At 49.7% G+C, this 27,914-nt stretch overlaps 2 protein-coding genes across 5 annotated transcripts; both read right to left on the reverse strand.

Moving 5' to 3' along the window:
• Positions 1-6: 6 nt before the first annotated feature.
• On the reverse strand, positions 7-4,645 carry LOC132473539 (aquaporin). The gene is made up of 7 exons (XM_060073761.1): positions 4,254-4,645; positions 3,309-3,500; positions 2,991-3,152; positions 1,970-2,133; position 1,730; positions 1,577-1,656; positions 7-1,055 (listed from the first exon to the last, which is right to left on the reverse strand). Exons 1-7 carry the CDS (start codon positions 4,266-4,268, stop codon positions 839-841), a joined length of 831 nt encoding a protein of 276 aa, XP_059929744.1. The 5' UTR covers positions 4,269-4,645; the 3' UTR covers positions 7-838.
• Positions 4,646-8,284: 3,639 nt separating this feature from the next.
• baz2a (bromodomain adjacent to zinc finger domain, 2A) lies at positions 8,285-27,612 on the reverse strand. Of its 4 annotated transcripts, XR_009529456.1 has the most exons (31): positions 27,387-27,579; positions 25,667-25,796; positions 24,208-25,083; positions 21,715-23,574; positions 21,162-21,416; positions 20,536-20,937; positions 20,352-20,412; positions 20,033-20,141; positions 19,835-19,936; positions 19,492-19,714; positions 19,305-19,366; positions 19,152-19,217; positions 18,654-19,052; positions 18,282-18,536; positions 17,426-17,640; positions 16,286-16,360; positions 16,031-16,199; positions 15,861-15,923; positions 15,605-15,749; positions 14,905-15,509; positions 14,443-14,797; positions 13,749-13,904; positions 13,500-13,660; positions 13,163-13,237; positions 12,686-12,969; positions 11,988-12,123; positions 11,737-11,883; positions 11,262-11,530; positions 10,730-10,873; positions 9,946-10,167; positions 8,285-9,821 (listed from the first exon to the last, which is right to left on the reverse strand). XR_009529456.1 is itself a non-coding variant. In XM_060074043.1 (30 exons), the coding sequence occupies exons 2-30, from the start codon at positions 25,794-25,796 to the stop codon at positions 10,008-10,010; spliced, it is 7,959 nt and encodes a 2,652-aa protein (XP_059930026.1). In that variant the 5' UTR covers positions 27,494-27,612; the 3' UTR covers positions 9,834-10,007. The 4 variants fall into 4 exon arrangements, 3 of the variants coding, with proteins under 3 accessions (XP_059930026.1, XP_059929849.1, XP_059929957.1); XM_060074043.1 differs by lacking the exon at positions 8,285-9,821 and having other exon boundaries at positions 9,834-10,167; positions 27,494-27,612; XM_060073866.1 differs by lacking the exon at positions 8,285-9,821 and having other exon boundaries at positions 9,834-10,167.
• Between the last annotated feature and the right edge of the window lie 302 nt (positions 27,613-27,914).

Raw genomic sequence — 27,914 nt, forward strand, 5'->3', positions numbered from 1 at the left:
TTCCAGCTCATATAGAAGCAATTTCATCTGTGAGGAAAGAATGCTTTAAGGTGGATGAAATAATAATATCAATAATGCTATTGATTGTATTTATATAGCACTTTAAATAAGATCAATTAAAAAGTGCTTGACACAGTCAAATAAACATATTAGATAAACAGGCAAAAGGATAGACACAGCTGTGTTCCCTGTGTGGTACACAAATATGTTGTACAACACTAAACATCTAGAGATATCTGTGTAACATTGAGAGTTTAGTTTGAATCTATCTCTCAAACGTAAGCCTGCCTCTCAATTTAACATTTTAAACAGATTTTTTTTTCTTATTAAGCATTTTGTATTGCACAAAGCATGATCTAAAGGATGTTGTTTGATTGATTGATTGATTGATTGATTGATTGATTGATTGACTTATTGACTTATTGATTGATTAGGTATATCTGTGTTCTTATGTTTTAGTTTGCATCCCTATTCTTGAAAGGCCATTGAGTTGCGGATTCGCTGCATTCAAAGAACAACTCGACGAGGAAAAGAATAAGGTGTGAAGCCGGTGTGAGCCCTTCTGTGTATGTATGAACGTGTGTGGCTACAAGGAGGTTGACGGCGCCTAAACTTACATTTAACGTTTTTTGTTTCAAATTGTCCTTGTGTTTGTTCCATGATTCAGTTGTAAATGTATTCAAATATAAGGTATTAATATGTCATTTCATTTCTTGGGATAATTAATTAAAAAATGATGTTTGATCCTTCTTGTGTCTTTTTAAGCCAGTCGGGACGGGCATCAGTAACGATGTAAGTGATCATGAAGAAAAACATCGTCGTCGTCCATCCGAAGACCTCAGGTGCCCTCGCCCTTGTTGGCCTGCTTGGCCCGGTTGGCGTTCTGCGTGACGGTGGAGAGGGAGGAGCGGGACATGCTGGCAGTCTCCACCATGTCGATGTCCTTACAGGTCAGACACGCCACCAGCTTCAGGCGGGAGGCGCTGTGGGCGAAGAAGAACTCGTGTGACACGCCGGCCAGCACACCGCCCGTCACCGGCCCGATCCAGTACACCTGGAGACGGAGCCGAGCACACACAGTTTGATTAACATGGTCAAGGATTAGTATCCTACAATATTAAGTCAAATAGTCTTGATGAGGTCAATGCTGTACATCTGACTGTGATGCTGCCGCTGTTTTTTGTTGTTGTTGGTATTGGTGGTACGAGTGTGTGTGTGTGTGTGTGAGTGTGTTTGTGCGTGTGTGTGTGTTTCTATGTGGAACTGCCTTTGTTTGTCTGTGTGTGTGTGTGTGTGTGTCTCTCTGGGTGTGCGTGCGTGTGTGTGCATGTCTGTGTGTGTGAGTCTGTCGGTGTGGGTATTTAAGTATTTGTTTGTGTGCGTGAGTGTGTGTGTGTGTGTTTGTGTGTGTGTGTCTGTCTGTGTGCTTGTGCCCACATGTGTGTGTGTTTGGTTGTGTGTGTGAGTGCGTGCGTGCGTAAGTACATCCATGTGCGCATGCGTTCGTGCATGTGTGTGTGTGTGTATGTGTGTGCACGAATGTGTTTGTGCATGTGTGTGTGTGTGCTACCTACCCCAGTGGTTCTCCCAGTAGCCGGTGATGAGAGCTGGACCCAGAGCACGAGCCGGATTCATTCCTGCACCAGAAAACCTCGCCTGATTGGTCCAGAGCAACCACATTAAAGATGTAAACATATATAGTATAGATCATTTTCTCCAATGGCACCACTCTGTTATGAAAACATGAGGTTATATTAAATGAGAGTCCACATTGACAGAGCTAATACTATGGTGGTAAATTATTAGCATATATATTATTATTAAATATACTATACACCAATGGGAATTCATATAAAATGTATCTGAATGCCAGTAGAAAACTGCCCAACCCCCAATCTGTAATAAGCAAGCTCAAAATGTACTTGTGAATGAATGAATGAATAAATGATTGAGTGAATGCTCAGCTAACCCTATAAACACTGCGGCCGTGTGGGCCAGTCCGATGCCCAGGTGGCTGGGCTCGGTGCTCTCTCTACGCCTCTGCTCCTCCACAGAGAAGATGGCGAAGACCATGGAGAAGGTGCAGAGCACCTCCACGCCCACCGCCTGTGCCGCGTTGACGTCGGGGCCCAACTGAGAGACGGGAGCAGAGAGCAGGCGGTCGTTCGGGAGGGAGAGGGGGAGAAACAAAAGCAACATGGAAGGAAGAGATGACAGTATTTTTTAAGGTAGCAAACCTTAAAAAAATAACAAATATGATTTTTGAGATGGAATTACAAATAAGATAAGATAAGATAAGATAGTCCTTTATTAATCCCAATTGGAGGAATTCACAGGTGACCAGCAGTACAGTGGGAAAAGAGAAGAGCGAAAAAACAGTATATATACAATACATTTAGTAATTGAAAATAAAATTATAGTACAAAACTATTTTAATAAGATAAAGTTAAGATAAAACAAACATACTATATACATGTAACTCTCCGTTTGTAGGTGACCTGTGTGTTAAGTAAATAAATAAGTACGATGAAATATGAGGTATAATATAAATATAAGTATAAATATAAATATAAATGTGCCAAATGTGCCAAATGTGCAGGGACCCTGAAGTAATCGAAAAATTTAGTAAATAAATAACAAATAACAAGGTTAACAATAGGTGCAGTCCTTAGGTGTGCGGTTTAGACCTTAAACAGGTCTGGATAAAGGAGCTGTTGGGACTTTGGGGACGTTGGGAGCGGGGAGTTGAGGTGTTATAAAGTCTGATAGCTGATGGGATGAAGAGCCCCCCAAGCGCTTTGAGGCACGTGGCTGAGAGAGTCTGTGGCTGAATGTGCTCCTGAGTTGCCTCAGCTACATAATAGCATAATAGCTACATAATAATATAGCGCAGATGTAAGGGGGACAATTTCATGGTTGGTTTTTGGGGTGCCTTGGATAAAAGAATGTGATAAATGCACAAATAGAATTGAGTCAACTGTTTAACTAACCCGATTGACGAACACCTCCGCCGTGGATTTGTGCGGGAGGGCCAGGTAGAGGGCCCCGCTGGCCAGAAAGGCCCCCAGGCACTGTGCGGCCACATAAACAAGGGCCCTGACCAGGTCTATCTTCTTTGCGGCCAAAAATGACAGAGTCACTGAAGGGTTCACCTAACAGACACACACGGAGAGGCACTCAGAGACAAACATGGCAGGCAGGGTCGGAGCACTGAGGCGGTGAAGCAACACAGCCACGGGGCTGTTAGGAACGTCCAAGGCAACCGGTGGCTTCAGAAATCAAAGATGCAGCAACTTTTCTTAAGTCACCTGCGCCCCGCTGATCTCTCCAAAACAGTGGCCCAGCGAGGTGATCACGGCAGCGATTGCCAGGGCTGGGTACAGCGGGCCCCCGGGGGCCTCTCCCGGACCCGGCACAGAGGCCCCGAGCATGGTGCTCACGAGCACCAGGGTGCCCAGCACCTCTGCCAGCACCGCACGCCAAAACTGTCGACTGCGGAGCTTCTCCGGGAGAGGGGAGGAGGTGGGAGGAGGGGGGAGAGGGGGAGGAGGTGGGAGGAAGGGGGGGAGAGGGGAGGAGGTGGGGGAGAGGGGAGGAGGTGGGAGGAGGGGGGGAGGTGGGAGGAGGTGGGGGTAGAGGGGAGGAGGTGGGGGAGAGGGGAGGAGGTGGGGTAGAGGGGAGGAGGTGGGGGAGAGGGGAGGAGGTGGGAGGAGGTGGGAGGAGGTGGGGGAGAGGGGAGGAAGGGCGAGAAGCAGAAATATCTCGATTGAGCTTTTCAGGAGTACCTGGTTTGAAACGTTGTGTGTGGTGTAAACACATATGCCAGATTATTTGCATTTTTACTATATGTGTTGTTGATTTGGCAGATTTTAGTTCTACTTATCTGGTTTTAAAATGTTTGAAATGCTGTCATCATTTCATAAAAGCGCATAGAGAACTTGAAAATCCCTAGTTCTTTAAAGACATTTTGATAAAATTATCGTTCATCTACCAGTCATCCCTGTACAATAAAATAGATACATTTATTTGCCCTTAAATTATTTTTTCTATTTTTTTAATAGGAATTGCCTTACATTTTCCAAGGGAACAATAATTATTTTTACTGGATCACTTAGATCTATTTAAAACACACATCACAACAATACACTTCTTGTGGTGACGCAGTTTCGACATGTAATGTTTTTCATGCATCGTGCCACATGCTCATCAAAACACAATACAATGTGAACAGAATAATGGAATAAGATGCTCACCTCTCGCAAAGTCATCTTAAACTGTCAAAATATTCTCTTCCCCTTCAATATTCAAAATCTTCTGTCTTTTAGCGTCCCAACCTAATGGTTTTTATTCTTTCCTGATGTAATTGTCTGTCTGTCTGACTGTCTGTCGGTCTGTCTGTCAGTCAGTATGTCTGTCTGTCAGTCTGTCTTTCCTTCTGTCCACTGATCTGTCTCCCTGTCAGTCTGTCTGCTGGCTGTCTGAGGCTCTGATGGTTCCTCTGCTAGATGTCTCATCACCTTGGAACGGAGCCCGAGGGGTCCTCTTGAGCAGCCTCCCTCCCTCCCTCCCTCCCTCGTTTCCCCCTCCCTTGCTCCTCACCCCTCCTTACTCACCCCTGTGTGTACATTCTGCTGGGCCTCGCTCCGCACACTATGATGGTACAGGTTTTCCCCTGAACAAATGTTCCAACATAAATTTATTGGATGGTGACACTTAAAACGGGTCAAATTGAATTGGGATTGGACTGTGAAAATACCACGTTTTGCTCTACAAAGAAATATATATTTATAATGGCAATAGTTGCATTATGAAAAATCATAAGTTGGATAATAATAGTAGTGAGAGGTGGATATCTAAGTGGATATCATTATTATTATTTTCAATATTTTCTTTGTCCCCTCTAGGGACAAGTGTCGTATATTAGCTTTGGCTAAAAACACTATGATGCAAACATCAGATGACTTTCTCAAGCTAAAATAAATAAATAAATAAAAACGATCCCAACTTTCTTTAGCACAGATCTATAAATCCGTCGATCCCCCACCTTCTATCCACCCTCCAGCAATGCCTTTATCCCTCCACCCACCCACCCTAACAAAGGACACTTCAGCGCCAGGTTTCGGGGGCGCTCCCCGCCGCCCCTCAGCCCGCCAAGCCCTCTCCCAGAGGGGGCATGTCCTGAGCATCTGGTCGCCATCACAGCGATCAACGGCTGATTTCCATATCAATGACCAGGAGCGGGGAGCCGTCGGCGAGGGGAGAGACACCGGAGTGGGCGACACATCGTCATCAAACACAAACGAAAACACACATTTTTACAGGCACATTCTTTGATTTAGGTGCCTCACAAAGTGCATATGATGACGGCTGTACGCAGGATGGCAGAAAAGGCAGTATATGGCGTTTAATTGGATTATCTACTGAGTAAATAGACATAATTGGTTTGCTTCAGAGACTGAGAGAATAATTAATGATGGAAAGGTGGAGAAGGAGTGGGGAAGGAGTACAAAGGAGGTGAGCGAGGTTCACCTAAAGCATGATCATGAGATCACCTCAAACCTGTTGACCAATCGGGTTAATGTTAACAATCACAACAGACAAACTCTTCTTTTGTTCCACTTCTTCGTGCTTGCCCAATGGATGAGCTCCTTGATGGGAGACTGCTCCTATCCCCATGGGGACAGCCACTCTCATTATTCTGTTGTCATGGCAGTCTATTGTGCTGCTGCATCTGTACATGCGTCTCTCGTTCCCCTTTGATGTAAAACAACGGCCCACCTTGTGGTGGCGCTCTGCACAGAGATGCCGATAAGAGTTTGAAATCACAACAGTGAATCGTGGACCTCTGGAAATGAATGAGTGCTGGAAAGATGTTGCAGACTCACCCGTTATCAACAACAGTGTCTGTTAATTGGAAACCTTCTGGCTGTGTATATTTCGGTTGACTACTGTAATAGGGACTGGTTTCATAATGCCACTGGGGATTCTACTTGAGGGTCCACCTCTAACCCTGACAAAACCGAGGGCGTCTGGGACTGTCTTAATATGGGACTGATTGCATTGCTGTAGGGGCCCTTGCCTAACCCTATCCAACCATGCTGTCCAAAGAGCTCACTGTTACAATCCCTCTTAATATTACCTCTACATCTAGCTCTTTAGCCTTCATTAGGGATGGATAACTCACTGGCCGCCACGTAAGAAAAACGTTATCCAGTAAGTAGAATCCCTGGCCCCCCCCATCTCTGAAGAACCATGTATTTCGATGAGACAACCTTTGTTGTGCAGTGTGTTTTGTGTACGTGTATAATTGAGCGTGTTCATGTTTGGTTTTGTGAGCACAAGGAGTGGTTTTCCACTAAATTGCGGTTTATCCCCTCACAATTACATCATTGTTGGTTAATTGTCTAAATAAAGTGTATTTGAACTTTACCTGGAACATGCCTTGCTCTGGGAGCCTTTATGGATCTCCTTGGGCTTTGAGTGACCCAAGATGGCTTGGTCCAACATATTAAATAATTGAAAGGTAGGGCCACACTCTGTCACACTCCCAATACTACAATTATATTGTGTGCTGTAACTCCGTTAGCCAAAACTGCATCACATCACAGAGTGCTAAAGTGTGTTCAATTTCTGATGTCCTTCAGGTACATCATACGACTCCCTGTTGAACAGTGCAGCAGGCCAATGCTGTTTGTAGCCAACAAGATGGAGGATGTTAATTTCCATATGGGATAGAGGGGAGGTGCCTGAGTAACAGGTGGACACGTGTTTGTGTGTGTGTGTGTGTGTTTTCGGAGTCTCATTCTGTCCCACCAGGTCCAGAACAGACTGGCTGCAGGAGGGGACGACGACTGTGCTCCATTATGCCCTGGATTACCAACCGCTATCGCCCCTTTTGTGGATGTAAGCACAACTGTTTGGGATGAGGGGTGTGTGTGTGTGTGCGTGTGTCAGTCGCGGAGTAACCCGCTGGCGTGGGGAGTTTTCAGTCACCCCCTCCCCACATCCTACTCTCAGAGTGCTGACAACGACACTATATCTCCCTCACACACACACACACACAATGTGCCAACTATAGGCATGGAGAAGCAAAGAGAAAGAAAATAGAGCGAAAGGCGAGGAGTGGGGTAAGGGTGCTCAGAAGGGGGTCATCCCTATGTTCCCCGGGTGCAAAGGGTTAGGGTCAGGTTTAGGTTGAGGGTTAACCCTAAACCTAACCCTAACCATAACCAATTGGAGGAGAGCCATTCTAACCAATCAGAGGCGAAAAAGGCGGTACTTGCCCCTACGAAAAAAAGATTTGCTCACAGGGTCCTATGTTCCCCGGTCACATACAAAGCAGGGAACGTAGGACCCGGGGAACATAGGTACGCTCCCCTCAGAGGGACACACACCTTCTGTCGGGTCGACGTGTCCACGGCTCAGAAGGACACACACCTTCTGTCGGGTCGATGTGTCCACGGCTCAGAAGGACACACACCTTCCTTCCAGACAGAGTGGCAGGAGAAGGTTGCAGACTCATGTCCTCCCCCAGTGTGTCTACACCCTAGTGGGGGGGCTTTCAGCTTGTTGTGATGCTAGGGCCTTAACCTGCAATATGCAGCTTGGCCACGACCTCCAACCTGCTGCAACATCCCACCACGCCTAACCCTACTTATATGGATACATAATGAATTAAGAAATGTCTCCATCATATGATGTTGACTGTAATGTACGTTTGAGGCTTTTTAAAGAGGTGCTGCAAATATAACTTGGTACGTTTTTCAGCTAAAATAAAAATGTGCTAACATATACAGGATAAGTCTGGATTTAATTTGTAACAGGGTTAGCTCCTTGTCATGGATATTTTTGTCCTTATATTTTGCTATTAATTCACATACTGAATAAAGTGCAGCACACAACTCTTCAATGACTGAAGTAGGTAAATATGGTTTCTCTAAACAAACTGCTAAAAATGTCTTGGCAGCATCCCACACCCTCAATGAAAATGCAGACATTTGTAATAATCAAATTACAGTCTTCTTGACTTGTGTTCTGTAATTTGAATATTAGATAATTATTTGTTATTATAAATTCTTCTCATATTTAGCTCGCACTTGCAACCCCGAATCAAATTCTAATCCCAGAAGATAATTAAGAACGTTAAAATTGTGTTCACATGCTTATAATAAAATCGAACTCCTATTTAAAATAATCAAACAATTATAGAAATAAGCAATATTTAGCAGTGGCGGTTCTGATTCATGGCCTGAATTGCGTTTCATGAAGACGTTTTTTTACTCTCTACTAGTCGTGGTTTTTATTCAACTCACAGTACATTCTACAGATGCACACTCGTTACATCACCTTGATACAACATAGTCTTATAATACCTCCTCTTAAAAATGATAAATTGGTCCTAAAAATATAGAAAGGAACAAATTTAAAGTCACCAAAACTGTACATTATTAAAAATTCACTTAACACCACGTTTGGTTTTTATTTAATTTTTTTTCTGCGTATTTTTATGAAAAACAGGTGTCCCTTTAAGTGTAATAAGGAACAACAAATGTACTTCCTATTAACCTATTTGAGTTCAGTGTAAGAAACTAGCTTAAATATAACCCGGGTTGAGGAGACGTGTCCTGTCGCCTTCAGAACAAACACCATGCCGTGCAACATGTACATTGGCCCTTCGGAAGCGTCAAAGAAGACAAAAGGTACAAACAAAACTATAGTGGATTAAAAAACAGAACTCGGAATGTAAATTAAAACAGCACAGGCTTTGAACTTGTGGGACTTCAGTGTGCTCAGCCCACGTTGCTATGTTATGGAAGGTGCACTCAAACACACCGTGCTCCTACCCTTCGGCCATGTTGAATTTGGTCTGGAGGAACAAACCTTGGTGAATTGGGAAGGAGGGAGGGCTGGAAGTTTGTTTTCAGTGTTGGTCCGGTATGATCTGAGCAAAGCCTGGTTCGCTCTCGTGTCTCGACTGAAGATGCTTAGGGCAAACTTGCGTCGAGGCCTATGGGCCCCCTCATTTCTATGTACATTCTACACATCGCATATGGAGACAGGTTCAACTCTTTGCAGTCCCATTCAGGTTGGCCTGTGAGGGCGAATCTATCCTGCTAACACCAAACTCACAGCAATTATGTGCTCCTCAGGAGGGACACATCCAAACACAAGATTAGACGCCTAACCGATAGACACACACTAAATACTCCAGTTGTTAGAAACCAGTGTCCTACACACAGCAGCAGGGTGTGTGTGTGTGTGTGTATGTGTATGTGTGTGTGTGTGTGTGTGTGTCTCGAACTGGAGGTTATTTGCCCAACTACGATGTGACGGCTTTAGAAACAACGTTCCTTGTTTCCCCGTTTGTTTAACTGGCCTTCTGTCAACCATCTAGACATCTCTATAATGTAGTCAGTACACAACCACTACACGCTATTGCTATTAAATAATCCCAGCTATTGATATTTTTATATATATATATAGAATATATAATAAAAAATATATTGAGCAAACAAAAAGGTACTTCTAGGCATGAGACCACATTACATTACCATTAAGAAACAGGTATGGGGGGGGGGGGGGGGGGGTGAACACCAGGTCAGAAAGGTCATTTTTTTTGTTTTCTTGATTTTGTCCAAGCTGTGTTCAGGTCGAGGGGTGCAGCACAGCAGGTCCGCTGCGCAGCGCACGAGGCTGCAGCAGTGTGGTCCACCCCTGACCGAGTCCTGAGAGCCGAGCTGGGCCGGGGCCCCCTGGCGGGGACAGACCCCTGGCCGTGAGAGGAAGGGACGCGGGGCCGAGGTACAGGCGGCCGTCGCCGTCTGTGTGACCGGGAATGGGTTTCATAGGGGTGGGGGGGGCTCGGAGAGACCGACAGTAGGAATCAATGTGACGATGAACAAAACCTATACATAAAAGTTATATATATTTATATATATAATATACCTATGGACACGGGGATACAGGTGTGCGCTGGGCCGGCCTCCAGACAGTCTCTCTCAGGGCTCTCATTTGTCCTTGTTGTCGTAGAACTCGGCCCAGCGGTTCTCGAAGAAGATGCGCATGGCGTGCCCGGCCACGCCCACCTCCGACGTGTCCTCGTTGAACAGCTGGCAGTTGTTGAACACCAGCTGGGCGTCCGCCGCAAACTCCTCGCAGTTACAGTACCTGAGGATCATAGCATGGGGGCAGGGGGGTTAGGGTCAGTGACGGGACGGAGAGCACGCAGAGAACTCAACCTTCACGCGCCTATAGTATGGCGGCGACCGAGGTCCCAGTGAAGTATCCCAACGTGTGTTCGTGACGCATTGAGAATGCTCTCAGTATTTTCTCCTTATCCGTATTCAAAACAAGTTGTAAAAGTCGTCATGTCAGAGGTCTCCGGATTATCCTCGCGGTGTCTGTCCCTCCACAACGGGGGTCGGCCTGGCTCAGCCGGTACAGAGGGTGGACTTGTAAGCGGGAGGTTGCTGGTTTCCCCGGCTCTCCTGGTTTAGCGTCGAGGTGTCCCCGAGCAAGACACCAAAACACCCGAGTCCAACGGCTCCCGTTGAACCGGCTGGCCCCTTGTATGGACGACCCTGCCGTCGACGTGTGAATGTGTATGAATGTAAGTCGTTTTAGATAAAAGCGTCTGCCGAGTGTAACGAACTCTGCCCAACCCCCCCACTATGTGGAGCCAGCAGGACCGGCGCCCCCCCCCCCCCCCCCCCCCCCCCGCTGAGCTCACCCTCCCTGCAGCAGCCTCTCCCGCATGGTGAGGAAGTCCATGGGGGTCTTGACGATGCGGCGGTAGCCGGGCACCAGGCGGGGGTTGACGGGCTCCAGGAAGGGCCAGGCGCTGGCGTGGGCCTCCATCTCCATCAGGATGATCCTTCACGACACACACAGCGGTCAGAATGGTACTGCCAGCTCAGGAGATGGAGCAGGTACGACTTGCTCCGTGTCTTTCTTTAAATATGCATTGTTTAATAGTAGGGCTGCGCGATTAATGGCAGATTAATCAGATGTGTAATTTTGGCCTTTGCAATAAGGTGAACTAAAATCAAATGACCAACCGCTAGTCAGTTATTGTTATAGCATTTTAAAAAAGCAACTAAAGCAAAGCCCCACAGAATGTTGGAATCAACAAGCTGACAATCACAATGATCGGTCTAAATGATCACAACTATAATCTTTGTCCTCGTCGTTGGGCCCCAGTAGGGGCCGTCCTCTGATTGGCTGCGGGGGACGGGGGGGGGGGTCGGGTGGCGACCACTCACTCGCAGTAGGTCAGGTCCGGCTGATTACGGGTGGTCATTCGGCGACGCTTGGCTGGCGAGATCCCAGCTGTGGCGGCGGCGGCGGCGTCGCCGCAGTAACGGGAGGAGGAGGAGGGCGCAGACGGCGGCGTGTCCTTGTGCCTGGTCGCCATGCCGACGAGGCGGCGCGGCGCCGTCTCCTCGTCCGAGCTGTCGTCCTCGTACCGCCTCTTCTTCAGCCGGGTGCGCTTCTTGGCCGAGCGCTGGCTCCCCGGTGACTCACCGTCCTCCTGACGGACAAATGACACGTTAGAGACAGCCAGGCGCACCCATTGGACCAATCAGACCAATCAGAGGCAATCTCAGCGGAAAATTACGGAAGAATGACTCTTGATTTCCCTCCCCCGCCGCCCCCACTTAGTGCATAACCAACCACCCATCTGTGTTCTATTCTGCCCTGGCTCGTCGTTGCCACGGCGACGGAAGGGAGCCTGACCTTAGCAGTGCAGGTGGGACAGAACCAGTCTCCTTCGGGCACCTGCGTGACCTTGGGCCGGAGGCAGTACATGTGGCAGCCGCGGTCACAGCCGTCGCACAGAAGCAGGTACTCATCGTTGTCCCCCTTCCTGCACACCTGGCAGTTCTGGTGATGGGGACCCACACAATGAGCGCTCGTTAGGGGGGGGGGGGGGGGAGGGGGGAGTCGTGGTCCACCATCCACGACACCAGAGGAGGAGAACAACTCACCAGTTTGACCACCGATCTCTCCCAGGCGATGGCCTTCTCCAGCTGCAGTATGCAGAGGCACAGCTGGGGGGCGCTGCGGCAGCGGTCCAGAGCCTGCCTCCAGGTCCGCAGGCGGGGGGTGATCTCACTCTCCAGGCTGGAGGGAGGGAGGGGGGGGGAGGACCAGAGGAAGAGGACGACGGAGAGGGTTAGTGGAAGCGGGTAAACAAGAACCAGTCCAGGGTGGGCCGCGTGGCGGTGGTTCTCGTGAGGGCCGAGGCCCCCTGCAGGGCGGGAGCAGGAGGTACGACGGAGCCGGGAGATAATTAATAACGGAATTAAGAGAGGGAGGCGCATGGAACCGCTGCCTGGGGGGGTCCGATCAACAAAGAGATAATTGTACCTGGGGGGCGGGGGGAATTATTGGTGCGCCCCTTGGGGGGTACACAAATAAAAGTGTGCGTTGCTAAACAACCGACAGCACGATCATAAATTAATAAAATGTGTAAACTACATAAAAACAAACCTTTCGTACGTTGTCTTCATCCGATACACTTTATATCATCATCAATCACCTTACATGTGATGATATGAATGCTATTTAAGACAGGGCTGCTACAGAATAACTAAAATTAAACAACAGTTTGTACGTGCATCATGTGTGTAGCGCGCGCGCGTGTGTGTGGCGCGTGCTTGAAGCGCGTATAGCTCGGCCTCACCTCATGACGTCCATGGGCGGGGCCTCCCCGGGCGTGGTGGTGACGGGGGCCAGCCGCATCACCTCGGCCGTGTTCCACAGCGGCTCCTTGAGGTAGCGCCGCTCGATGTTGCGCTCCAGGTTGGCCAGCCGCAGCACGGCCAGGTCCAGGGCGTGCGTGGCCACGCGCGGCAGGTCCGACCACTCCTTCTTGGTGCGCACCGTCCAGTCGTCGCGCGGGTCCACCTCGTGCTCGTAGTACTGCAGGTCGTCCCGCGTCGAGTCCGGCTCGGGCGCCGTGTAGGCCTGTGGGGGGAGAGGGGGGAAGACATGAGTCAGGACATGAGAGATTAGAGAATGGATGACATGGATAGGGTAGGATTTGAATGATATATCATTGCCAAATCCTTTGCGATGTTTCATCTCAAAGGTTTATTTACGTTTCATGCAGTGTGTACATAGGAGTGCATAAGATCGGCTTTGGTTTAAATCGCTCTACCTGGAATTCTGCCACTGGTGCGTCCGGGTCCACGACCTCTGAAGACTCTGCTTTCAGGACGCTCTGAGGAGCCACCTTGAGGAGAAACGAAAAGGTTTCTCAATGGGGTTCTCATGCAGCGCTTTAACCTTTGGCTTCTAAACCTACAGACCGTCAAAGAGCCTCTGGCACCCCCATCTGGACATTTGCTGTCACTGCAGAACTGGCATCGTTACCATTTCTCAGATGATGTTTCTGTCATTTGAATTCTGCCTTCAATTTGGGTCCTACAACATGTCCTAACCAATTCTAACAAGCAGTTTGCGTTGCTGGAAACGAAACAAAAAACAAAAGTCACCTTGAGATGTAGGTCTGCGGTGATCACTCTCTGCTCCAGCTCCTCCACCCACTGGAGGGCGTTGACGTCCACCTCCAGCATCCTCTCCTGCACCTGCCACGGCTTCTGTAGAGCCTCCATCAGGGACCCGCCTTCCTCAGTCTTCACCTGGAATATGGGGTCTGGACAGGGAAAAACACACAACTTCAACCAGGTGCTTTCTCACCAAAAGTTAACGGTCCTCTTCCTTCCCCACCACTCCCCACTCACCAGCGACAGCCTTGGTGCACATCAGGCTCAGGTTCTCCATGTGCTTGGCCAGGTGCTTGTGGAGCACCTTCTCCCGGATGCCCCTGGGGTTAAGGGCACGCAGGGTGGCCTGCAGCTCCTCTGCGTCCCGGATCACCCACCAGCCACGCACCATCACTGTCATGGGGAACCAGAGTCAAAGCGTGAGGGTCCAACCCAAACCATTCCCAACGTTGGCCGACACATTCCTCAAGGATTATTTATTACAATGTTCAGTAGTGTTCAGTCAGTTTGTGCGGTGTGGGAGAATGATGTCGGTGTGACGAGAGTCGTTAAAATTTATGTTAATTTTCTTTAATTATTGTGTAAGTGTATGTTGAGGGAGCATGGGGCGAGTGAGGCTTACTCGTAGGGATGGGGAGAAAGGAATTAAAATGGATTAATTTTTAGACTTGGGATTCTCCGCCTCTGCCTAATTATCCTAAAGTCACCAACGTCAGCATTATCTTACTGGAGGCAGAACACTGGTGCCGTCCTACAGACGTGACTCTAGGGTATTCACCAATAGTCGACTTACATAAACTGTGTTCTGTTCCGTCAACTTCATTTAAAAAATAACCTAAACTGTAGAACTGAACAGGATCGCAACGCATAATAGTATAAAAGCCCTGGTTGTATGGTATGGTGAGATCCCGCCCATCGGGCGCCTCCTTACCCTTGGGGATGGGCTTGACCACCATCTGGGTGAAGTACTGCTGCTCCAGCTCCTGGAACACCGTGTTGGGCGGGCGGCCGCGGCGCTTGGCGGCCGCGTTGCGCGCCCCTCTCCGGGCGGGGCTGCTCCCTCGGCTGCCCCTCCGGCGCCGGCGGACGGGCCGGGAGGGCGTGGTGGGGGTCGCGGGGGTGGCCGTGGGGGTGGGGTCTAGAGCGGGAGAGGAGAGAAGGGGAGGCGCAGGGGCGGGAGGAGTGGTAGCGGGATCGGCGGCAGAAGGGACGAGGGGATCGGCGAGGCCGCCCTGTGGGGTGGTCACCGCCTCGGTGGGACTTTGACCCGGGAGGGCCGATTCCGACTGCAAGGAAAACACTGATTATCACGGAGTCCACAGCCCCGGCAAACCATGAAGAACTAACTAATAGACACACGGCTTCCAGGGCCAGCCCTCCTCGCTCCTCTCACCTGCAGCAGGGAGGCGGCGAGCTCGGCCGGCAGCGTGCAGACGGGGACCCGGGGCGTGCTGGGCGAGGCGGGCCCCTGGGGCTCCGTCAGAGAGCTGGAGTCGCACGGCTCTTTGGGCAGCAGGTTGAACCACTGGCCCCGCCTCTCGGCCGTCTCCTTCACGCCGTCCTCGGGCCGCTGGCCGCCGGGCGCGTCCCCCATCGCCGTGCCGTTGGCGTACGGCTCCTGCGTGAGCGAGCTCTTGAAGGCCGTGTGCGCGAGGTCCCTGCCGGCGCCGGCCGGCGAGCCGGGCCCGTCCTCGCCGCCCGAGCGGGCGCTGCTCCGCCGGCGCCGGCGGATCTTGGCGGTGCGCAGGTGCAGCTCCACCTCCGGCTTGATCTTGCGGGGCCGGCCGCGGCCCCGGGGCTGGCTCATGAGGGACGCCGTGCCCGGGAGCCCGTCGTCGTCCAGGGTCTCGTCCGGCGAGGAGGTAGGCGGCTTGACGCTGGGAGTGGCCGTAGGGGAGGCGGCGGCGGGGGGAGAGGTAGGCGTGGGGGTCTCCTCCACCTTGGGCTCCCTCTTCAGCAGAGTGACGGGCACCTCGGCCACGAGGACCTCCTCGGATGCTGTCGAGACGAGAGAGGGGGAAAGAAATGTTTACAGATCCAGAAACACAAAGCGCACGAGATGAGGATCACGGGTCGTCTCCCACGAGACTCACACAGGAGCTCCTCGGGCCCCTCCACCAGGATGGCCCCGAGGTGCGGCAGCGCCAGGTACCGGCGGCGGAAGCGGTCCTGTCCCAGAGAGACGGCCCGCATGGAATGGGACGACTGCAACAGCTTCTTCCGGAAGAGCTGCTGGCGCTGTGAGGACATTGTGAGATGTACATTTATAATTAGTACTAATAAACCAATAATAAGCACAAGCTGATCTTATTGAGAGGGCACCGTGTTCCTTTCTCGCCCCGGCTTTACCTTGGTGAGCTTATCGATCTGCCTTTCGAGCTCTGGAATGCTGGCGTTTGTCGGGCTCTCGCTCTGCCGGGGAGGAAAAAAAAAAAAAAAAAAAAAAAGCTGTTAATAATCACCACCACCTCCCCCCAAATCAACGACCCAGCCAAGGAGCAGGGGGGACAGACACGCACGTCGCTCAGCTTGGGCTCCTCCTTGCGTGCGCGGCGGCTGGCCCGGTCCTGCAGCAGGCCGCCGTCCTCCGTGGCCTCGTCCTCCGCCATCCGGGTGCTGCGCCGCCTCTCCTCCAGGCCCAGGTCCTCCTCCGAGCGGCCCGTACGCCGGGCCAGGGCCGACTTCAGCCTGGGAGGACGGGTCAGAACAGGAACCGTTAAGGCGGGGAACGCTTGGAGATTCTTCCGGTTGTGAGGGATCGGCGCGGGTCTTACTTTCGCAACTTCCCCTCGATGATCCACTTGTTCTTCCTGTAGGTGGCCATGTTCTCCAGGGTGTTGTCGATGTCACTGAAACGGATCGAGACACCGCCGGTCATACAACAGGCCTCTGAGGGTGACCGACACAACGTCAATATACATACACACACACTAAGGCTGCAGAATGACATTGCTGTTGTTTCCCAGATATTGTCATTGCGTTTAATTATATCAATATCCTGTAGCGCAAACATCATATAAATATAAGCGGATTAATATGTTTTTAACCATTGAAAAAAATTAAGTAATTGGAATAAGTAAATAAATAAATCGCAACCCCCACTAGGGCTGGCCCGAATGCCATTTTTCAGGCTTCGAATACTCTGGCTTCGAATATTTCTCTGAGCGAATATTCGAATACTCGTTCGAAAAACAACATTAATAATCCCTATATACTCCCTGGAACCGATTTTGACAGTATTTGCATATTTTGTTGAAGATTTAATAGCTTTTGAACGTTAATTAATAGGCCTAAGTAGGTTGAAGTTCCTTCGTTTTTCCCCGTGAAAGCGAACAGCTGTTGCTCCGTTCCAAATCAGCTGTTCTCTGCCATCTCAGCCCTTGCGGGAGCCCTTCAATTCATCCTGGAACGTGCATCTTTTCAGGGAATTTGTACAATAAATCCATAACAAATACCGAATATTGATTGTCTTATGTGTCCATATTATATCCATTATATTGACAGAGTATTCCCAAGACGCTCACGCTCTGCAGCAAGCCAGACACAGTTGATTGGCGCGGCGCTGGACAGCGAACGTAAACAAACAACTAAGCTAAGGTTAGCATTTCGCTAAGTATTACTTTTCCTCCAGAGATCCCGCTAATGTTGTGTTATAAAGTAAAGGGAAACAAGATATCTATTCTTCCTCCACCTCTCTCGCTTCTCTGCTTGGTGTCGCTGACGCTTATAGTTTGGCTCCCTCGCTCTGGTAACGTCACGTACGTGAAAAAAAAAAAAAACGAAGCTCCGAATACTGATTTAAGCTTCGAATACTAATTTTCCGAACGAGTATTCGACTATTCAAATAATTCGGGCCAGCCCTAACCCCCACAAAGAGTTAATAGCAAAGGCCCCGCCCAGTCCCCCGCCCTAACCTGATGACGATGTTGCTGCCGTTCAGCTCCTCCACCAGGAAGCCCAGGATGGAGGCCTTGGTGTCGGGCGCCAGGGCGTGGAACGTCTTGGTCCTCAGCGTGTCACACACCTCCAGGTCGTAGCCGTGGGACTCCAGGAAGAGCCGCAGGGGCTCCGACACGGTGCTGCGGGTCAGCTCTAGGTCCGCCAGCTTGTCCCCGAGGATCTTCACCGACTGACGGCCGGGAGGAAGAGGAGAGGGTCAGGAAACAATCGTGTCAATGAGGACTCATCTAGGCTTCAAGATGAAACACATCGACTGTTGGCTTACTTAACGCCGCGTTCACAATACACACGTCCGTCGACGGATCTATGCACGTCTGATGTATAGGGGAGTAGTCTTTGTAGACGCAGACTGCAAATCAAAATCGCATCCCACTAACAAAGCCGATGTGTGGATATAAATATAAAAGATCATGTGACTAAAAAACAATCCTAATCGATTCCACATTTCTTTCAAAAGGAAAAGTATTTTATATAAAAAAAACAAAAAATGTATCGAACAAAGATGGCTTTTAACCTGCTTGTTGTCGCATAGCATTTTTAAATTCCCCGCTGCCAGCCGTCTTTTTGACCTATCCATGTATTTTCCCGGGATGTATCACAAAGGCGATTTCATTGGACAGAGTCCAAGTAGCGTCACAGTAGTGTTTTTGCATAACGCGATCTAATTGGCCGAACGGACGGACCCACAATGCATATCGAAAGCACCCCATGCAAACTCAATGAGATACGTCGATGGATGGATGCATTGTGAACGCGGCGTAACTGACCGCTGACTGACTGACTGACTGACTTGCGTTCAGTCCCACATACCTGGTAATAGGAGGACAGGCCGGGGTCGTGCAAGGCCGCCTCCAGCAGCTTCAGCACCAGATCCTGGACCTCGCCTTGCCCCTCGCCCAGCCCCAGCAGGCCTTCCTGGAGGGTGGCCAGGCTGGGAATGTCCTTGGGAATGTTGAGGCCTATCACCTTGCCGTAGCCATGCAGGAACTCCACCACCGTCAGGCAGTGAGCGAAGGCGGCGCCCGAGAGCACCACCCCGGGGATGCGAGAGAGCTCAGGGAGAGGCTGGGGAGAGGAGAGAGTTTGAAGATCACGGTCAAACAGGCTTTTCTCCTTGAGGGTCAAGGCCGGAGACGGTAAATGTGCTAAATCTGTGTTTTTGAACCAAAAGACGAAGGTCACCTTGTGGTCGGTGAGGCACATGTCCTCTGTGGGCTTCTTCAGCTCGTCAGAGATGGTCTGCTGCCTCTTCCTCTCCTCCAGTCGTCTCTGGGCCGCCGCCCGCCTCTCTGCGGCCCGCTTGGCCGTCAGGGCGGCCTGGGCTGCGGCCTCCGCCTCCGCCTGGGCCTTGGCCAGGGCCTTGGCCTTGCTGCGGGCCCCCAGCACCCTCTTGCCCTGGGCGATCCTCTCCTCGTCCGTCTGCTGCACGGGAGCCGGGGCCACGGCCTTGGTCCTCTTCTTTCTGGTCTTCTTGGGCTCCTGCTGAGACTCGTGGGTTTTCGTCGAGTCGGCTGGCGGGGCGACGCCGTCGGTTGGTTCAGCGGCGGCTGCTTGGTCACTCACCACCTGCTCCTTCTCCAGCTACGACCAACAGGAAAGGGGGTCGGTGGGATTGGTTTTGCTGACGGGAAGGTCGAAGACATCATCGCCATCTGTGTTTTAACAAATTATGATTCATACCTTTGCTTTCTTCTTCTCGTCTCGGATCTTCTTATTCTTGTTATCCTCCTTTCTTTTCATCCTCGCCTTGAAGGGTCAACAAAAGGATGGGTTGAGTGGCAGCAGCATTATTTAAAAAGACATGTTTTGAGACAAGTTTTGAGTTCCACAGACCTTTCTCTTCATTTTCTTCTTGATTTTTGCGATTTTCTCTTTATCCTCCTCCGTAATTGCTTCTGAAAGCGGATACATTAAAAAGCACAAGAGTGACGAAGCAAATAAAAACCTCATCGGCCAGAGCAAGCTGGTCAATTATAATAAAAGATACGGCAATGAAAACAAACTCCCTCCGTCCTCTCACCTTTGGCCTCCAGGCGTTTCAACAGCTTGGCGTCCACTTTGCTGAGCAGGTCCACCATCTTGGGTTTGGGGGGTCTGCCAGGGCGCCGCACTTGCCCCCCCTTCGGGGCTCGGACCCTGCGGGGCTTCTCCTTGTCCGGGTTGGGCGGTCGGCCGCGGCGGCCGGTGATCGCCATGATGATGGAAGGAACTTCCTCGTTCGCCAGCAGCACCCACGTCTTGCCCTGTGAGAACACACTGTGGAGGTCAATGCATGTGTGGGTGTAGCAAACAGCGCTGGAGCCCACACTGTTTAAGTAGAAACGGACAATAGGGAGACAGGCAAAGGTTGTGGGGATGCAGACCTCGGGTGTTTCCCTCTCTTCGTAGAAGTCTCCTATGGGCATGCGGGGGCTGAAGCTGAAGTGTTCCCTGGAGACCACGCTATCCTGGTGCCTTTTCAAGTACTGGCGGAAGGAAGGAAGGAAGGGGGAGGATCAGTGTTAATTTATGCCATTGCCGTTGGGAGGTAGTTCCTTGGTAATGTCTTGCAACAAGCATACTTTGATGATTTCCGGGAACTGCTTCATCCTTCGGCCACAGGGAGTGTAGTACCAGGTTTCCCCTTTCATCCGGCTCTCGGTCTTCTTCACACGGATCTCCCTCCTCCATCTACAGGTCAGGAGTAACAGGGAGCAGGTTTAAAACATATTGCTAGGACCGCATCAGCCATCCCTTCACCTTCTACAACAGATCAAGGATGAAATATCGGGACAGATCATTTGACAAATTAAGAGTTTTTGGCGTAGGCCACAGGTAGACAAAGCGACATCACACATTATCAATAATAAAACAGTAACAAAAATCATCAAAGCATTTTACCCGTGCAACAGAGGGAACTGCACCTGCTCCTCAGTTGCGACCCTCCGTCTATTGGACTCTCCTGTGTGAGGAAGGACATGACAGTGAATGTTAAAGTCACTATATTGACAGCCATATTACAACGATTTTACCTTATTGCTGCACTTTCAACCATCTACAAATCACACTTCATAACCTGAATCACCTGCAGTGGAGCTGTCATCTGCATCGTTTTCCACTTCCTCCTCTGCGGCGTCGGCCTGGAGTTTGGGCACCTTGGCCGCACTTCCTTCCTGACCTTGTTTCTTCGCCTTCTTCGGCTTCTTCAGGGTCTCGTCGGCAGAGCTGGCTTCTGAAGCCCTGGCGAGCACGGCCTCGATGATGGCCGAAATGGGGTCCAACTCTCCTGTGGGAGGCCCCGCCGTTTGGGAGACGTCCGACGCGTCCTTTGCCTCCTCCTTGAGGGGCTTCTTCCTCTTCCGGCCCGCGCCCTTCACCTTGGCTCCCTCGTCTGCTTTGGCCTCCGCCCCCTTGGGTTTCTTGATCTTCTCCACCTTCGGCGTTCTGGCCCGGGGCTTACGCGGGGCCTTCTCCGCTGGGGCGGCCGCTGGAAATAAAACCGTTTTATATCATAAGACATTCCGACACAAAAGTAAAAGATGGTATCAATCTATATGCAGACTTTTGTGTGTCATAGCCTACTTTTGTATTCCTTATTTTGTTAACAAATTTGCTATAACATATACAATGGATGTCCTCGAAAGACAAATACACAAAAGAGCAGCCAAGCACACAGGTCTGAATGCAGACCGTGTCTAGCTGGTGGGCTACCTGGAGTGGAGGCCTTGGGAGTCCGGGGTTTCCGGGGTTTCCCTGGTGTTTTAACCGGCCTCCCGGAGGCAGGGGATGTTTTGATGGTGAGGGGCGGGACCCGAGGTGGGTCAGGGGCCTCCATCAGGGCCGTGATCTCCTCTTCCATTATCTTTGAAGCAGGGCCAGGCGTTGCCTCAGTAACAGCGGCTTTATCACCAATAGGTCCAGCAGAGTCAGGTAGGTCACATGCATTGGCCGCCTCATCTTCAGATTCTGCTTAAACAACCCAAGAAGATATCGAGATATATATATATATATATATATATATATATATATATATATATATATATATATATATATATATATATATATACACACACACACACACACACACACACGCATACATTCACTGGCACTATACATCATATCAACAAGGATTGTTGTCTTGATTCATAGAAAGCACAAAAGCAATTTCAAGGGAGAATAATATGCCTTTTAAAGAAACACTGGCCTTATCCAATATTTAAAAGCATTTTGAAATGATAACTAAGTGAAAGTATTGGCTGTGTACCTTGAGTTGATGTGTGAAGTGGTCCGGTTGAGTCTGCGACAGAGGTATTGATCTGCGACGAGTCCACGTTGGACAGCTCCATCTGCAGAGAGTCAACGTTGGATTCCTCGAGCTGAGAGGTGCTGTTCAGGGAGGAGTCCAGCGTAGCATCCCTGGTGCTCACAACGCTGCCCTTGGTCTCGTCTGCTTGAGAGCTCTCTTCTGCCCGGCTATCCTCAAACTCCTCCTCCTCCGAGGAGGAGGAAGCTTGGCTATCCAGGGTCGAGTCGGCCACCCCAGAGGGCTCCTCCTCCGAGTGAGAGGTCCGGTCGAACTGAGACGCTTCTTCCGCCATGAATGAGCTGTCGTCCATGCGAGTGGACTCGTTCACGTGTGAGCCGTCGCCGTCCATCTGAGACGTGTCCTCCATCCCTGAGCTGGAGAGGTCCACTCTGGAGGTGCTGTGGAGCAGCGACTCGTCCTCAGATTGAGAGGCGTCGTCACAAGACCCTTCGTCGGCCGCGCTGCGGTCGTTGGCCGCAGCGGTGTCGCGCTGCGGGGGCCTTGCTCCGATCCCATCCCTACCGTCACCATCCTCTTCCTCCGTTTTTGGAGGACGCGGTTTGGGAGCTTGTGGAGAAGGGATGTTGTTGGATGAGGCTTTCGTCACAGCACTGGCTTGGGCCAAGGGAGAGGCAGCGGCTGCTGAAGTAGTCGAAGACACCAAGGGGGGGGGAGCAGACACAAAGGTTCTGGAGGCTTGAGTGGTTGAAGGAGGTAGGGAATACAAGGGCTGGGATGCAGGACCTTGGACTGAGGGTGCCAGCCGTTCTGCGTCCACTTGTGCTGGAGATAATGTGGTTGCTGGAGCAGTAGTATGAGCAGATTCGGTCGTAGGAGACAGTGACGTCTGAAGCTGGAGTGTGGGCACCGACTTGTCGTCAGCAGAGGGAAAAGCGGGCACTAATCTTGGAGGTGTAGATACCAAAGAGCGAGGTTTAGGTGGTGCAGGAGATGAGCCATTTTTTGTCAAAGGTCCTGACACTTCCGGTGGCGCTTTTGATGGATCTGGGAAGCGCGATGTCACTGGAAGGGACCTTGACCCATCGACCATCTGCTGGAGCGCAGAAATGGGCGCCGAACCCGAGTAGGAAGGGGCAAGTGCTGTTGTGGTTGCGTGACTTGTGGTGTACGGGGAAGAGGTCATGCGGGGAAACAACATCTTCCTCCCCTCAGAATTAGACACCAAGGCCGGAGCAGGGACTAACGGAGCTGATGGAACTACTGGCAGCCTGGGGGCAGTATCCAGCAATGGTGGCAGTGCAGGTAAATTGGAAGGTAGAGCAGGCACGCGGGAAGGAGATCCCAATGTCCTGTGGGGAGATCCAGCCGAATCAAGCAGGGAACCACAACCAGAGGGAGGCCTTAGGCCCTGCACCATTAGAGGAGGGGAAGAAAGTTTCGGAGACCCGGCTACAGAGTGTAGAGATGCCAAACTCGGGGGCGTTGCGACTCGTGGCGGAGTCGACACCACAGCGTGGGATGGATCGGTGGCTGGTCCCGGGGCTGACACGGAAGAGACCACAGGAACCATAGAGAGCCGAGGAGGTGTTGACGCTTTTCCCAAAGGAGACGTCGAAACGGCCGCCGGGGATCCAGAGGGATGAGACGACATGGAGCGAGGGGAGGCATTCACTGCTGGGTCCCTCTTTAAAATGTCCGGGCACTGGGCTGCAGACTGCTCAGCATGCTGATTGTACTCGTGAGGTAAGGGCGGTTTGGGTTGGAAACCATCACTTCTAGGCAACCTTTGGCCACCTCTGGCCTCGTCCATCAATTTGTACCCTTCATCCGCCTCCTGATAGGTTTCACTCATATTACCTGAAGAATAACAGACAAGAGAATCTGAATAATAAACCACTTAATCATTTCACAATAGCATCAACAAGATAAGTAAATGTCTATGTCATATCCATTAGGGACATTTTGAAACATGAGAAGTATCCAGTTTAATTGCCTTTTAGTTAGGCTATGGTTGAGGTTATCATCAAGGGCAGGGTACTTTGTAATTCACCTGTTATTATCGCCTGAAATATTGACTGAATGATTGCTCTATAAAGAGGAATGCTGCTGACCAATTGCTTGCTTGGAAGCCCGTCTTCTAAAAACATATACCTCGCTTGTCTAATATGGGGTTGGCTAGATACGATGACTTTACAGAGGAGCACCCTATGGGAACACCGTTGAAAAGAATGTGTCACAGGTTTCCTTTGCACCGATTGGTTATAGGTCTTTGTGTCCAAAGGCAAATTGGTCTTCACCGGTTCCCCTTGAAAATTGAAAAAGAACCAAGAGGTCCAGACTACATTTAGATTAACAAACAGACTAATACGCTTTTGAAAATTGGTCTTGCGATGTCAGTCAAATGACAACCTATTATCAGTCAGGCAGTTTATTTCAACCAAGAATAAATAAATGCAAGGTTAACCAAAGTAAAATAAATACATGTATTACCTTGCATGACAGCAGGCCTTCCTGCATTGGCTGGATGAGGGCTTCTCTCCCTGCTTGGACCCTGGGGTGAACTACCATCCTGTGCGCTTGAGGGTGACAGCATAGACACAGAGGATACCGGCAGGGGGCTACTGGTCCCCCCTCTGCCTATATTATGGTGCTGCGGGCTGCCACGGGGAGGAGTGAAGTTCTGTGGCGCTGGAGGAATCATTGGAGACTGGCTTTGGGGCTGAGACGGTGTGGTCGGCTGTGGCTGGGGAGCGGGTAGGGCAGGGTGATGGGGCTGGTAATAGGGCATCCCGTTGGGCATCATGCTGTAATGCTGAGACTGCTGCTGCTGGTGGTGATGCTGTGGGTGATGCTGAGAGTGGAGATGTTGTTGAGATGGCTGATGCGCGGGTGACTGTAAAGACTGCTGCTGCTGCTGGTGATGCAGTGACGAGGAAAGCCCAGGGTGCACATGGCTCTGGTAGCTCCCATACACACTGGGGGAGTTGAAGCCCATCTGCTGTGGGCCTGGGTTACCCCTATTCCAGTACTGACCGCCAGGTGAGGACATGTTCGGTGAGCCTGCCACTGGGGGCTGGTGGGAGCTTCCCATGCCCCCATTGAGCTGGTACTGTCCATGTCCCTGGTAGTGGTGCTGTGACTGAGGCTGCATCATGCCGGAGGGGGGCTGCTTCTGGTGCATCCCATGGCCAGGGGATGGACCCATGGCTGAGCTGTATTGAGCCTGGCCACCCCATAGGTAGTCGTAGCCCACGCTGCTCTGGTGGTTGCTCATGTGGGGGTACGGTGTTGTTGGTGGATGGGAGCCAGGCACACTGGACCCGAGTACAGTAGTCACGCCGTTCACATTCATTTCGCCATTCATATCTGTCAAATAGAAAACATATGTTGTGGACTATAATGATAGGAAACACGGATAACCTGGTAAATATCAGTAAATGAATATGACTGCTCTAGAGATGAGATGACTCTAGAGCAAGCACATCAGACTTTCAACACAAGTTGACTATTGTATGCATAAGTCCTGCTTGAGACACCAAGGCTTGTCCTTATCTTACTGTATATGAGCAAGTTTTCCTCACTGGGCTGGTGGCATGTAATAGCGCAAGAATAACATGAGAATAACTCATCTTATACAAAAACGTGAGTTTTCGTATAAGATGAGTTTTTTTGAGTCAACGTTTTTGTGTCGTGTTTATTTCTTTACCTCGTTCGATGAGTGTTTCATTTTATGCGGTGGTCTTTTTGTATTAAAATTGACAAGTCTATAGTAATATCTCAAGTCTATAGTAATATCTCAGGTCTATAGTAATATCTCAAGTCTATAGTAATATCTCAAGTCTCTGAACCTATTTCATGGGAGCCCCTTAATCTTGGCGTTTCTCTGCAATATAAATTTGAATTGCATGGGGTTGACGCAAAATGTTATGTGAAATTGGAGAATACTCACTCTTTCCCTGCTGGGGGAAGCTCATGGAGGACCCGTTAGTATAGAGAGAGTCCCCTGAGGATCGTTTCAATCCTGAGTTGGTTGATGCTGCGGGTTGTGTGCCATAGTTGAAATGGTTATTTGCCTCCATCTAGATTCAAACAACAAAAGAGGAAACTAGTTAGTAGAGAAAACTTGTAAATTCAACATGCTTCCTACACCTATGTTTTCTCTGAAAATAACTGTATGCAATATAGCAGGGCTAAAAGATGGTGGTGGTTAGTAGTAATTTCTGGGAGTAATATCTGAGTCACATGGCTATGCAACAAAATGCTGTGCACAGCATAAATCCCATGATTCAATACTTTAGCAGCAACAGCTTGTATAGCTACGACATTGTCCGTGAACAGAGTGAAACGAGCTGGAACATATGCCAGACAGACATTGCACAAAAGTTATCAATTGGTGAACACATTTTATTGTGACCTTTGGAATGAGTAGCCATATTTTGGCAAGTGCCATTTAAAAAACGGTTGTAAGACACGCACTTAAATATTGTAGCACTTCCAAAAGGAAATGATGATAATTAAAGCCCATAATATTTGATTTCCTGTATGTAAAGAGCTAAAGTTCAAAAGGTTTTGCCCAGAACTAAATCTGATGTGGCGAGCTCTGTAATAAACCGTGTATTAATCCGGGGCTTATATGCCTTTTTGGGTAGACCAAGGGCAGACTTAACGACGGTAGAGCTGATCTAATGTGCCTTTGGTTATATTGTGGCCGTTTTGTTCTCGGAACACATGGGACACCACATTTCATGGGTCACACTTTTCGGAGAAAAACTCCGGCAAACATTTATCTCTAATGCGGCTGGTGTGGTACAGGTTGGTGACCATTTCTGACGAGACGCAGCAAACAAGAACAGTCGCTCGCTTCCATCTTTCATGATAAATGGACGGGCTATACAAATACCCAAAGCCTCCTAACTTGACATGGATGTTACTAAATCACTCATAGGAACATGAACGGGCGATGGAGGGATACAAACGTGCTACGTAAAGTCTATTTATCCATTTGCTAGTCACAATGTGCCTCTACATTAAGAACGTGTCCCTTGGCGTGCACGTATAATCGTTTTTCATCATTCAATAAGGCCTCATAAGTGGCGCAGGCACATCGTAGCGCCGCGATAGTTAGCCCTGTAGCTTAACGTTAGCTCTCCCACGACCAATTCATTTCTAGCCGTGCTGGTAAGCCACGATAGGAGTCCAAATGTGTTCCTACATCTAGCTTGTTGAAAGGTCGATTGTAGTAGACATTTCTTCCTCAAACAACTGGGTCCACCAATTTTAGGTTTGGGCTCCAAGGTTATTAGGCGACAATTAACACAGTTACACTTAGTTAGCATACAGCTAGCAAACTGATTGGCATCGAGATCCCGGAGCACAGCGCTTCTGCTATCCGGGAAGTTAGCTAAGTAGCAGATACTATAAGCACCACGCTCATACTCATTGATAGATCGCGCAGGAGAGAACATGTATAGCCGAAAACAAACCCGTTGTTGGTGAGTGTTATGCACTCATCCCCACTGGTTTCCATCCGTATGATCCTTTTGTTCGCCAGCTAGCAGCCAGATGAAGTTGCATTGTTTACGCTGCAACGCATAGAGAAATTCAACCTCCACCTCCCACTAGTGCTACACTCAAAAGTTTCACTCGTATTTCAATAAAGCAGTCCTAACCTTTACTTCCTCGGATGTGTACAGGCTCTGATGCCTCGCGGCTTCACACTGCAGGATGAATGTGGGAAGATGGCACAACGATAAATAATAAACAACTATTATCTAACCTTTGGGTTTTAAATTAGCAAACATGGCTGGTGTGGTCGGCTGCAGCCATGATCACAGAACACAAGCCAGTGGGAAAGTCTCAGCAATAACGAAATATACATCCGGTCAGAGGCATTTGCCTCACAACACTGACTAAATAATTACATTAAAATCATATTAATAAATGCGATCGTATCATTTTAATTCATGTTTCAAGTTAATGTGACCCAGTAAATACGTTTAACCCAAAGTCATGAGATTTTAAGGATAGTGAGGAAGGAAGCAAGGACTTACAGCAAGGATTTAACTAAATGTGTACATTTAGTTAAATGCACATTATTCCCCAACACTACAGGGACATTAACAAGAGGACATATCCCCAACTTCAGAAGTCTGATGCCTGACTGCTTGGCTGATACATTAATTCGCTTTTTACAAACT

Source organism: Gadus macrocephalus, chromosome 1, assembly GCF_031168955.1.
Source record: "Gadus macrocephalus chromosome 1, ASM3116895v1".
In the NCBI taxonomy this organism is placed as follows: domain Eukaryota; kingdom Metazoa; phylum Chordata; class Actinopteri; order Gadiformes; family Gadidae; genus Gadus; species Gadus macrocephalus.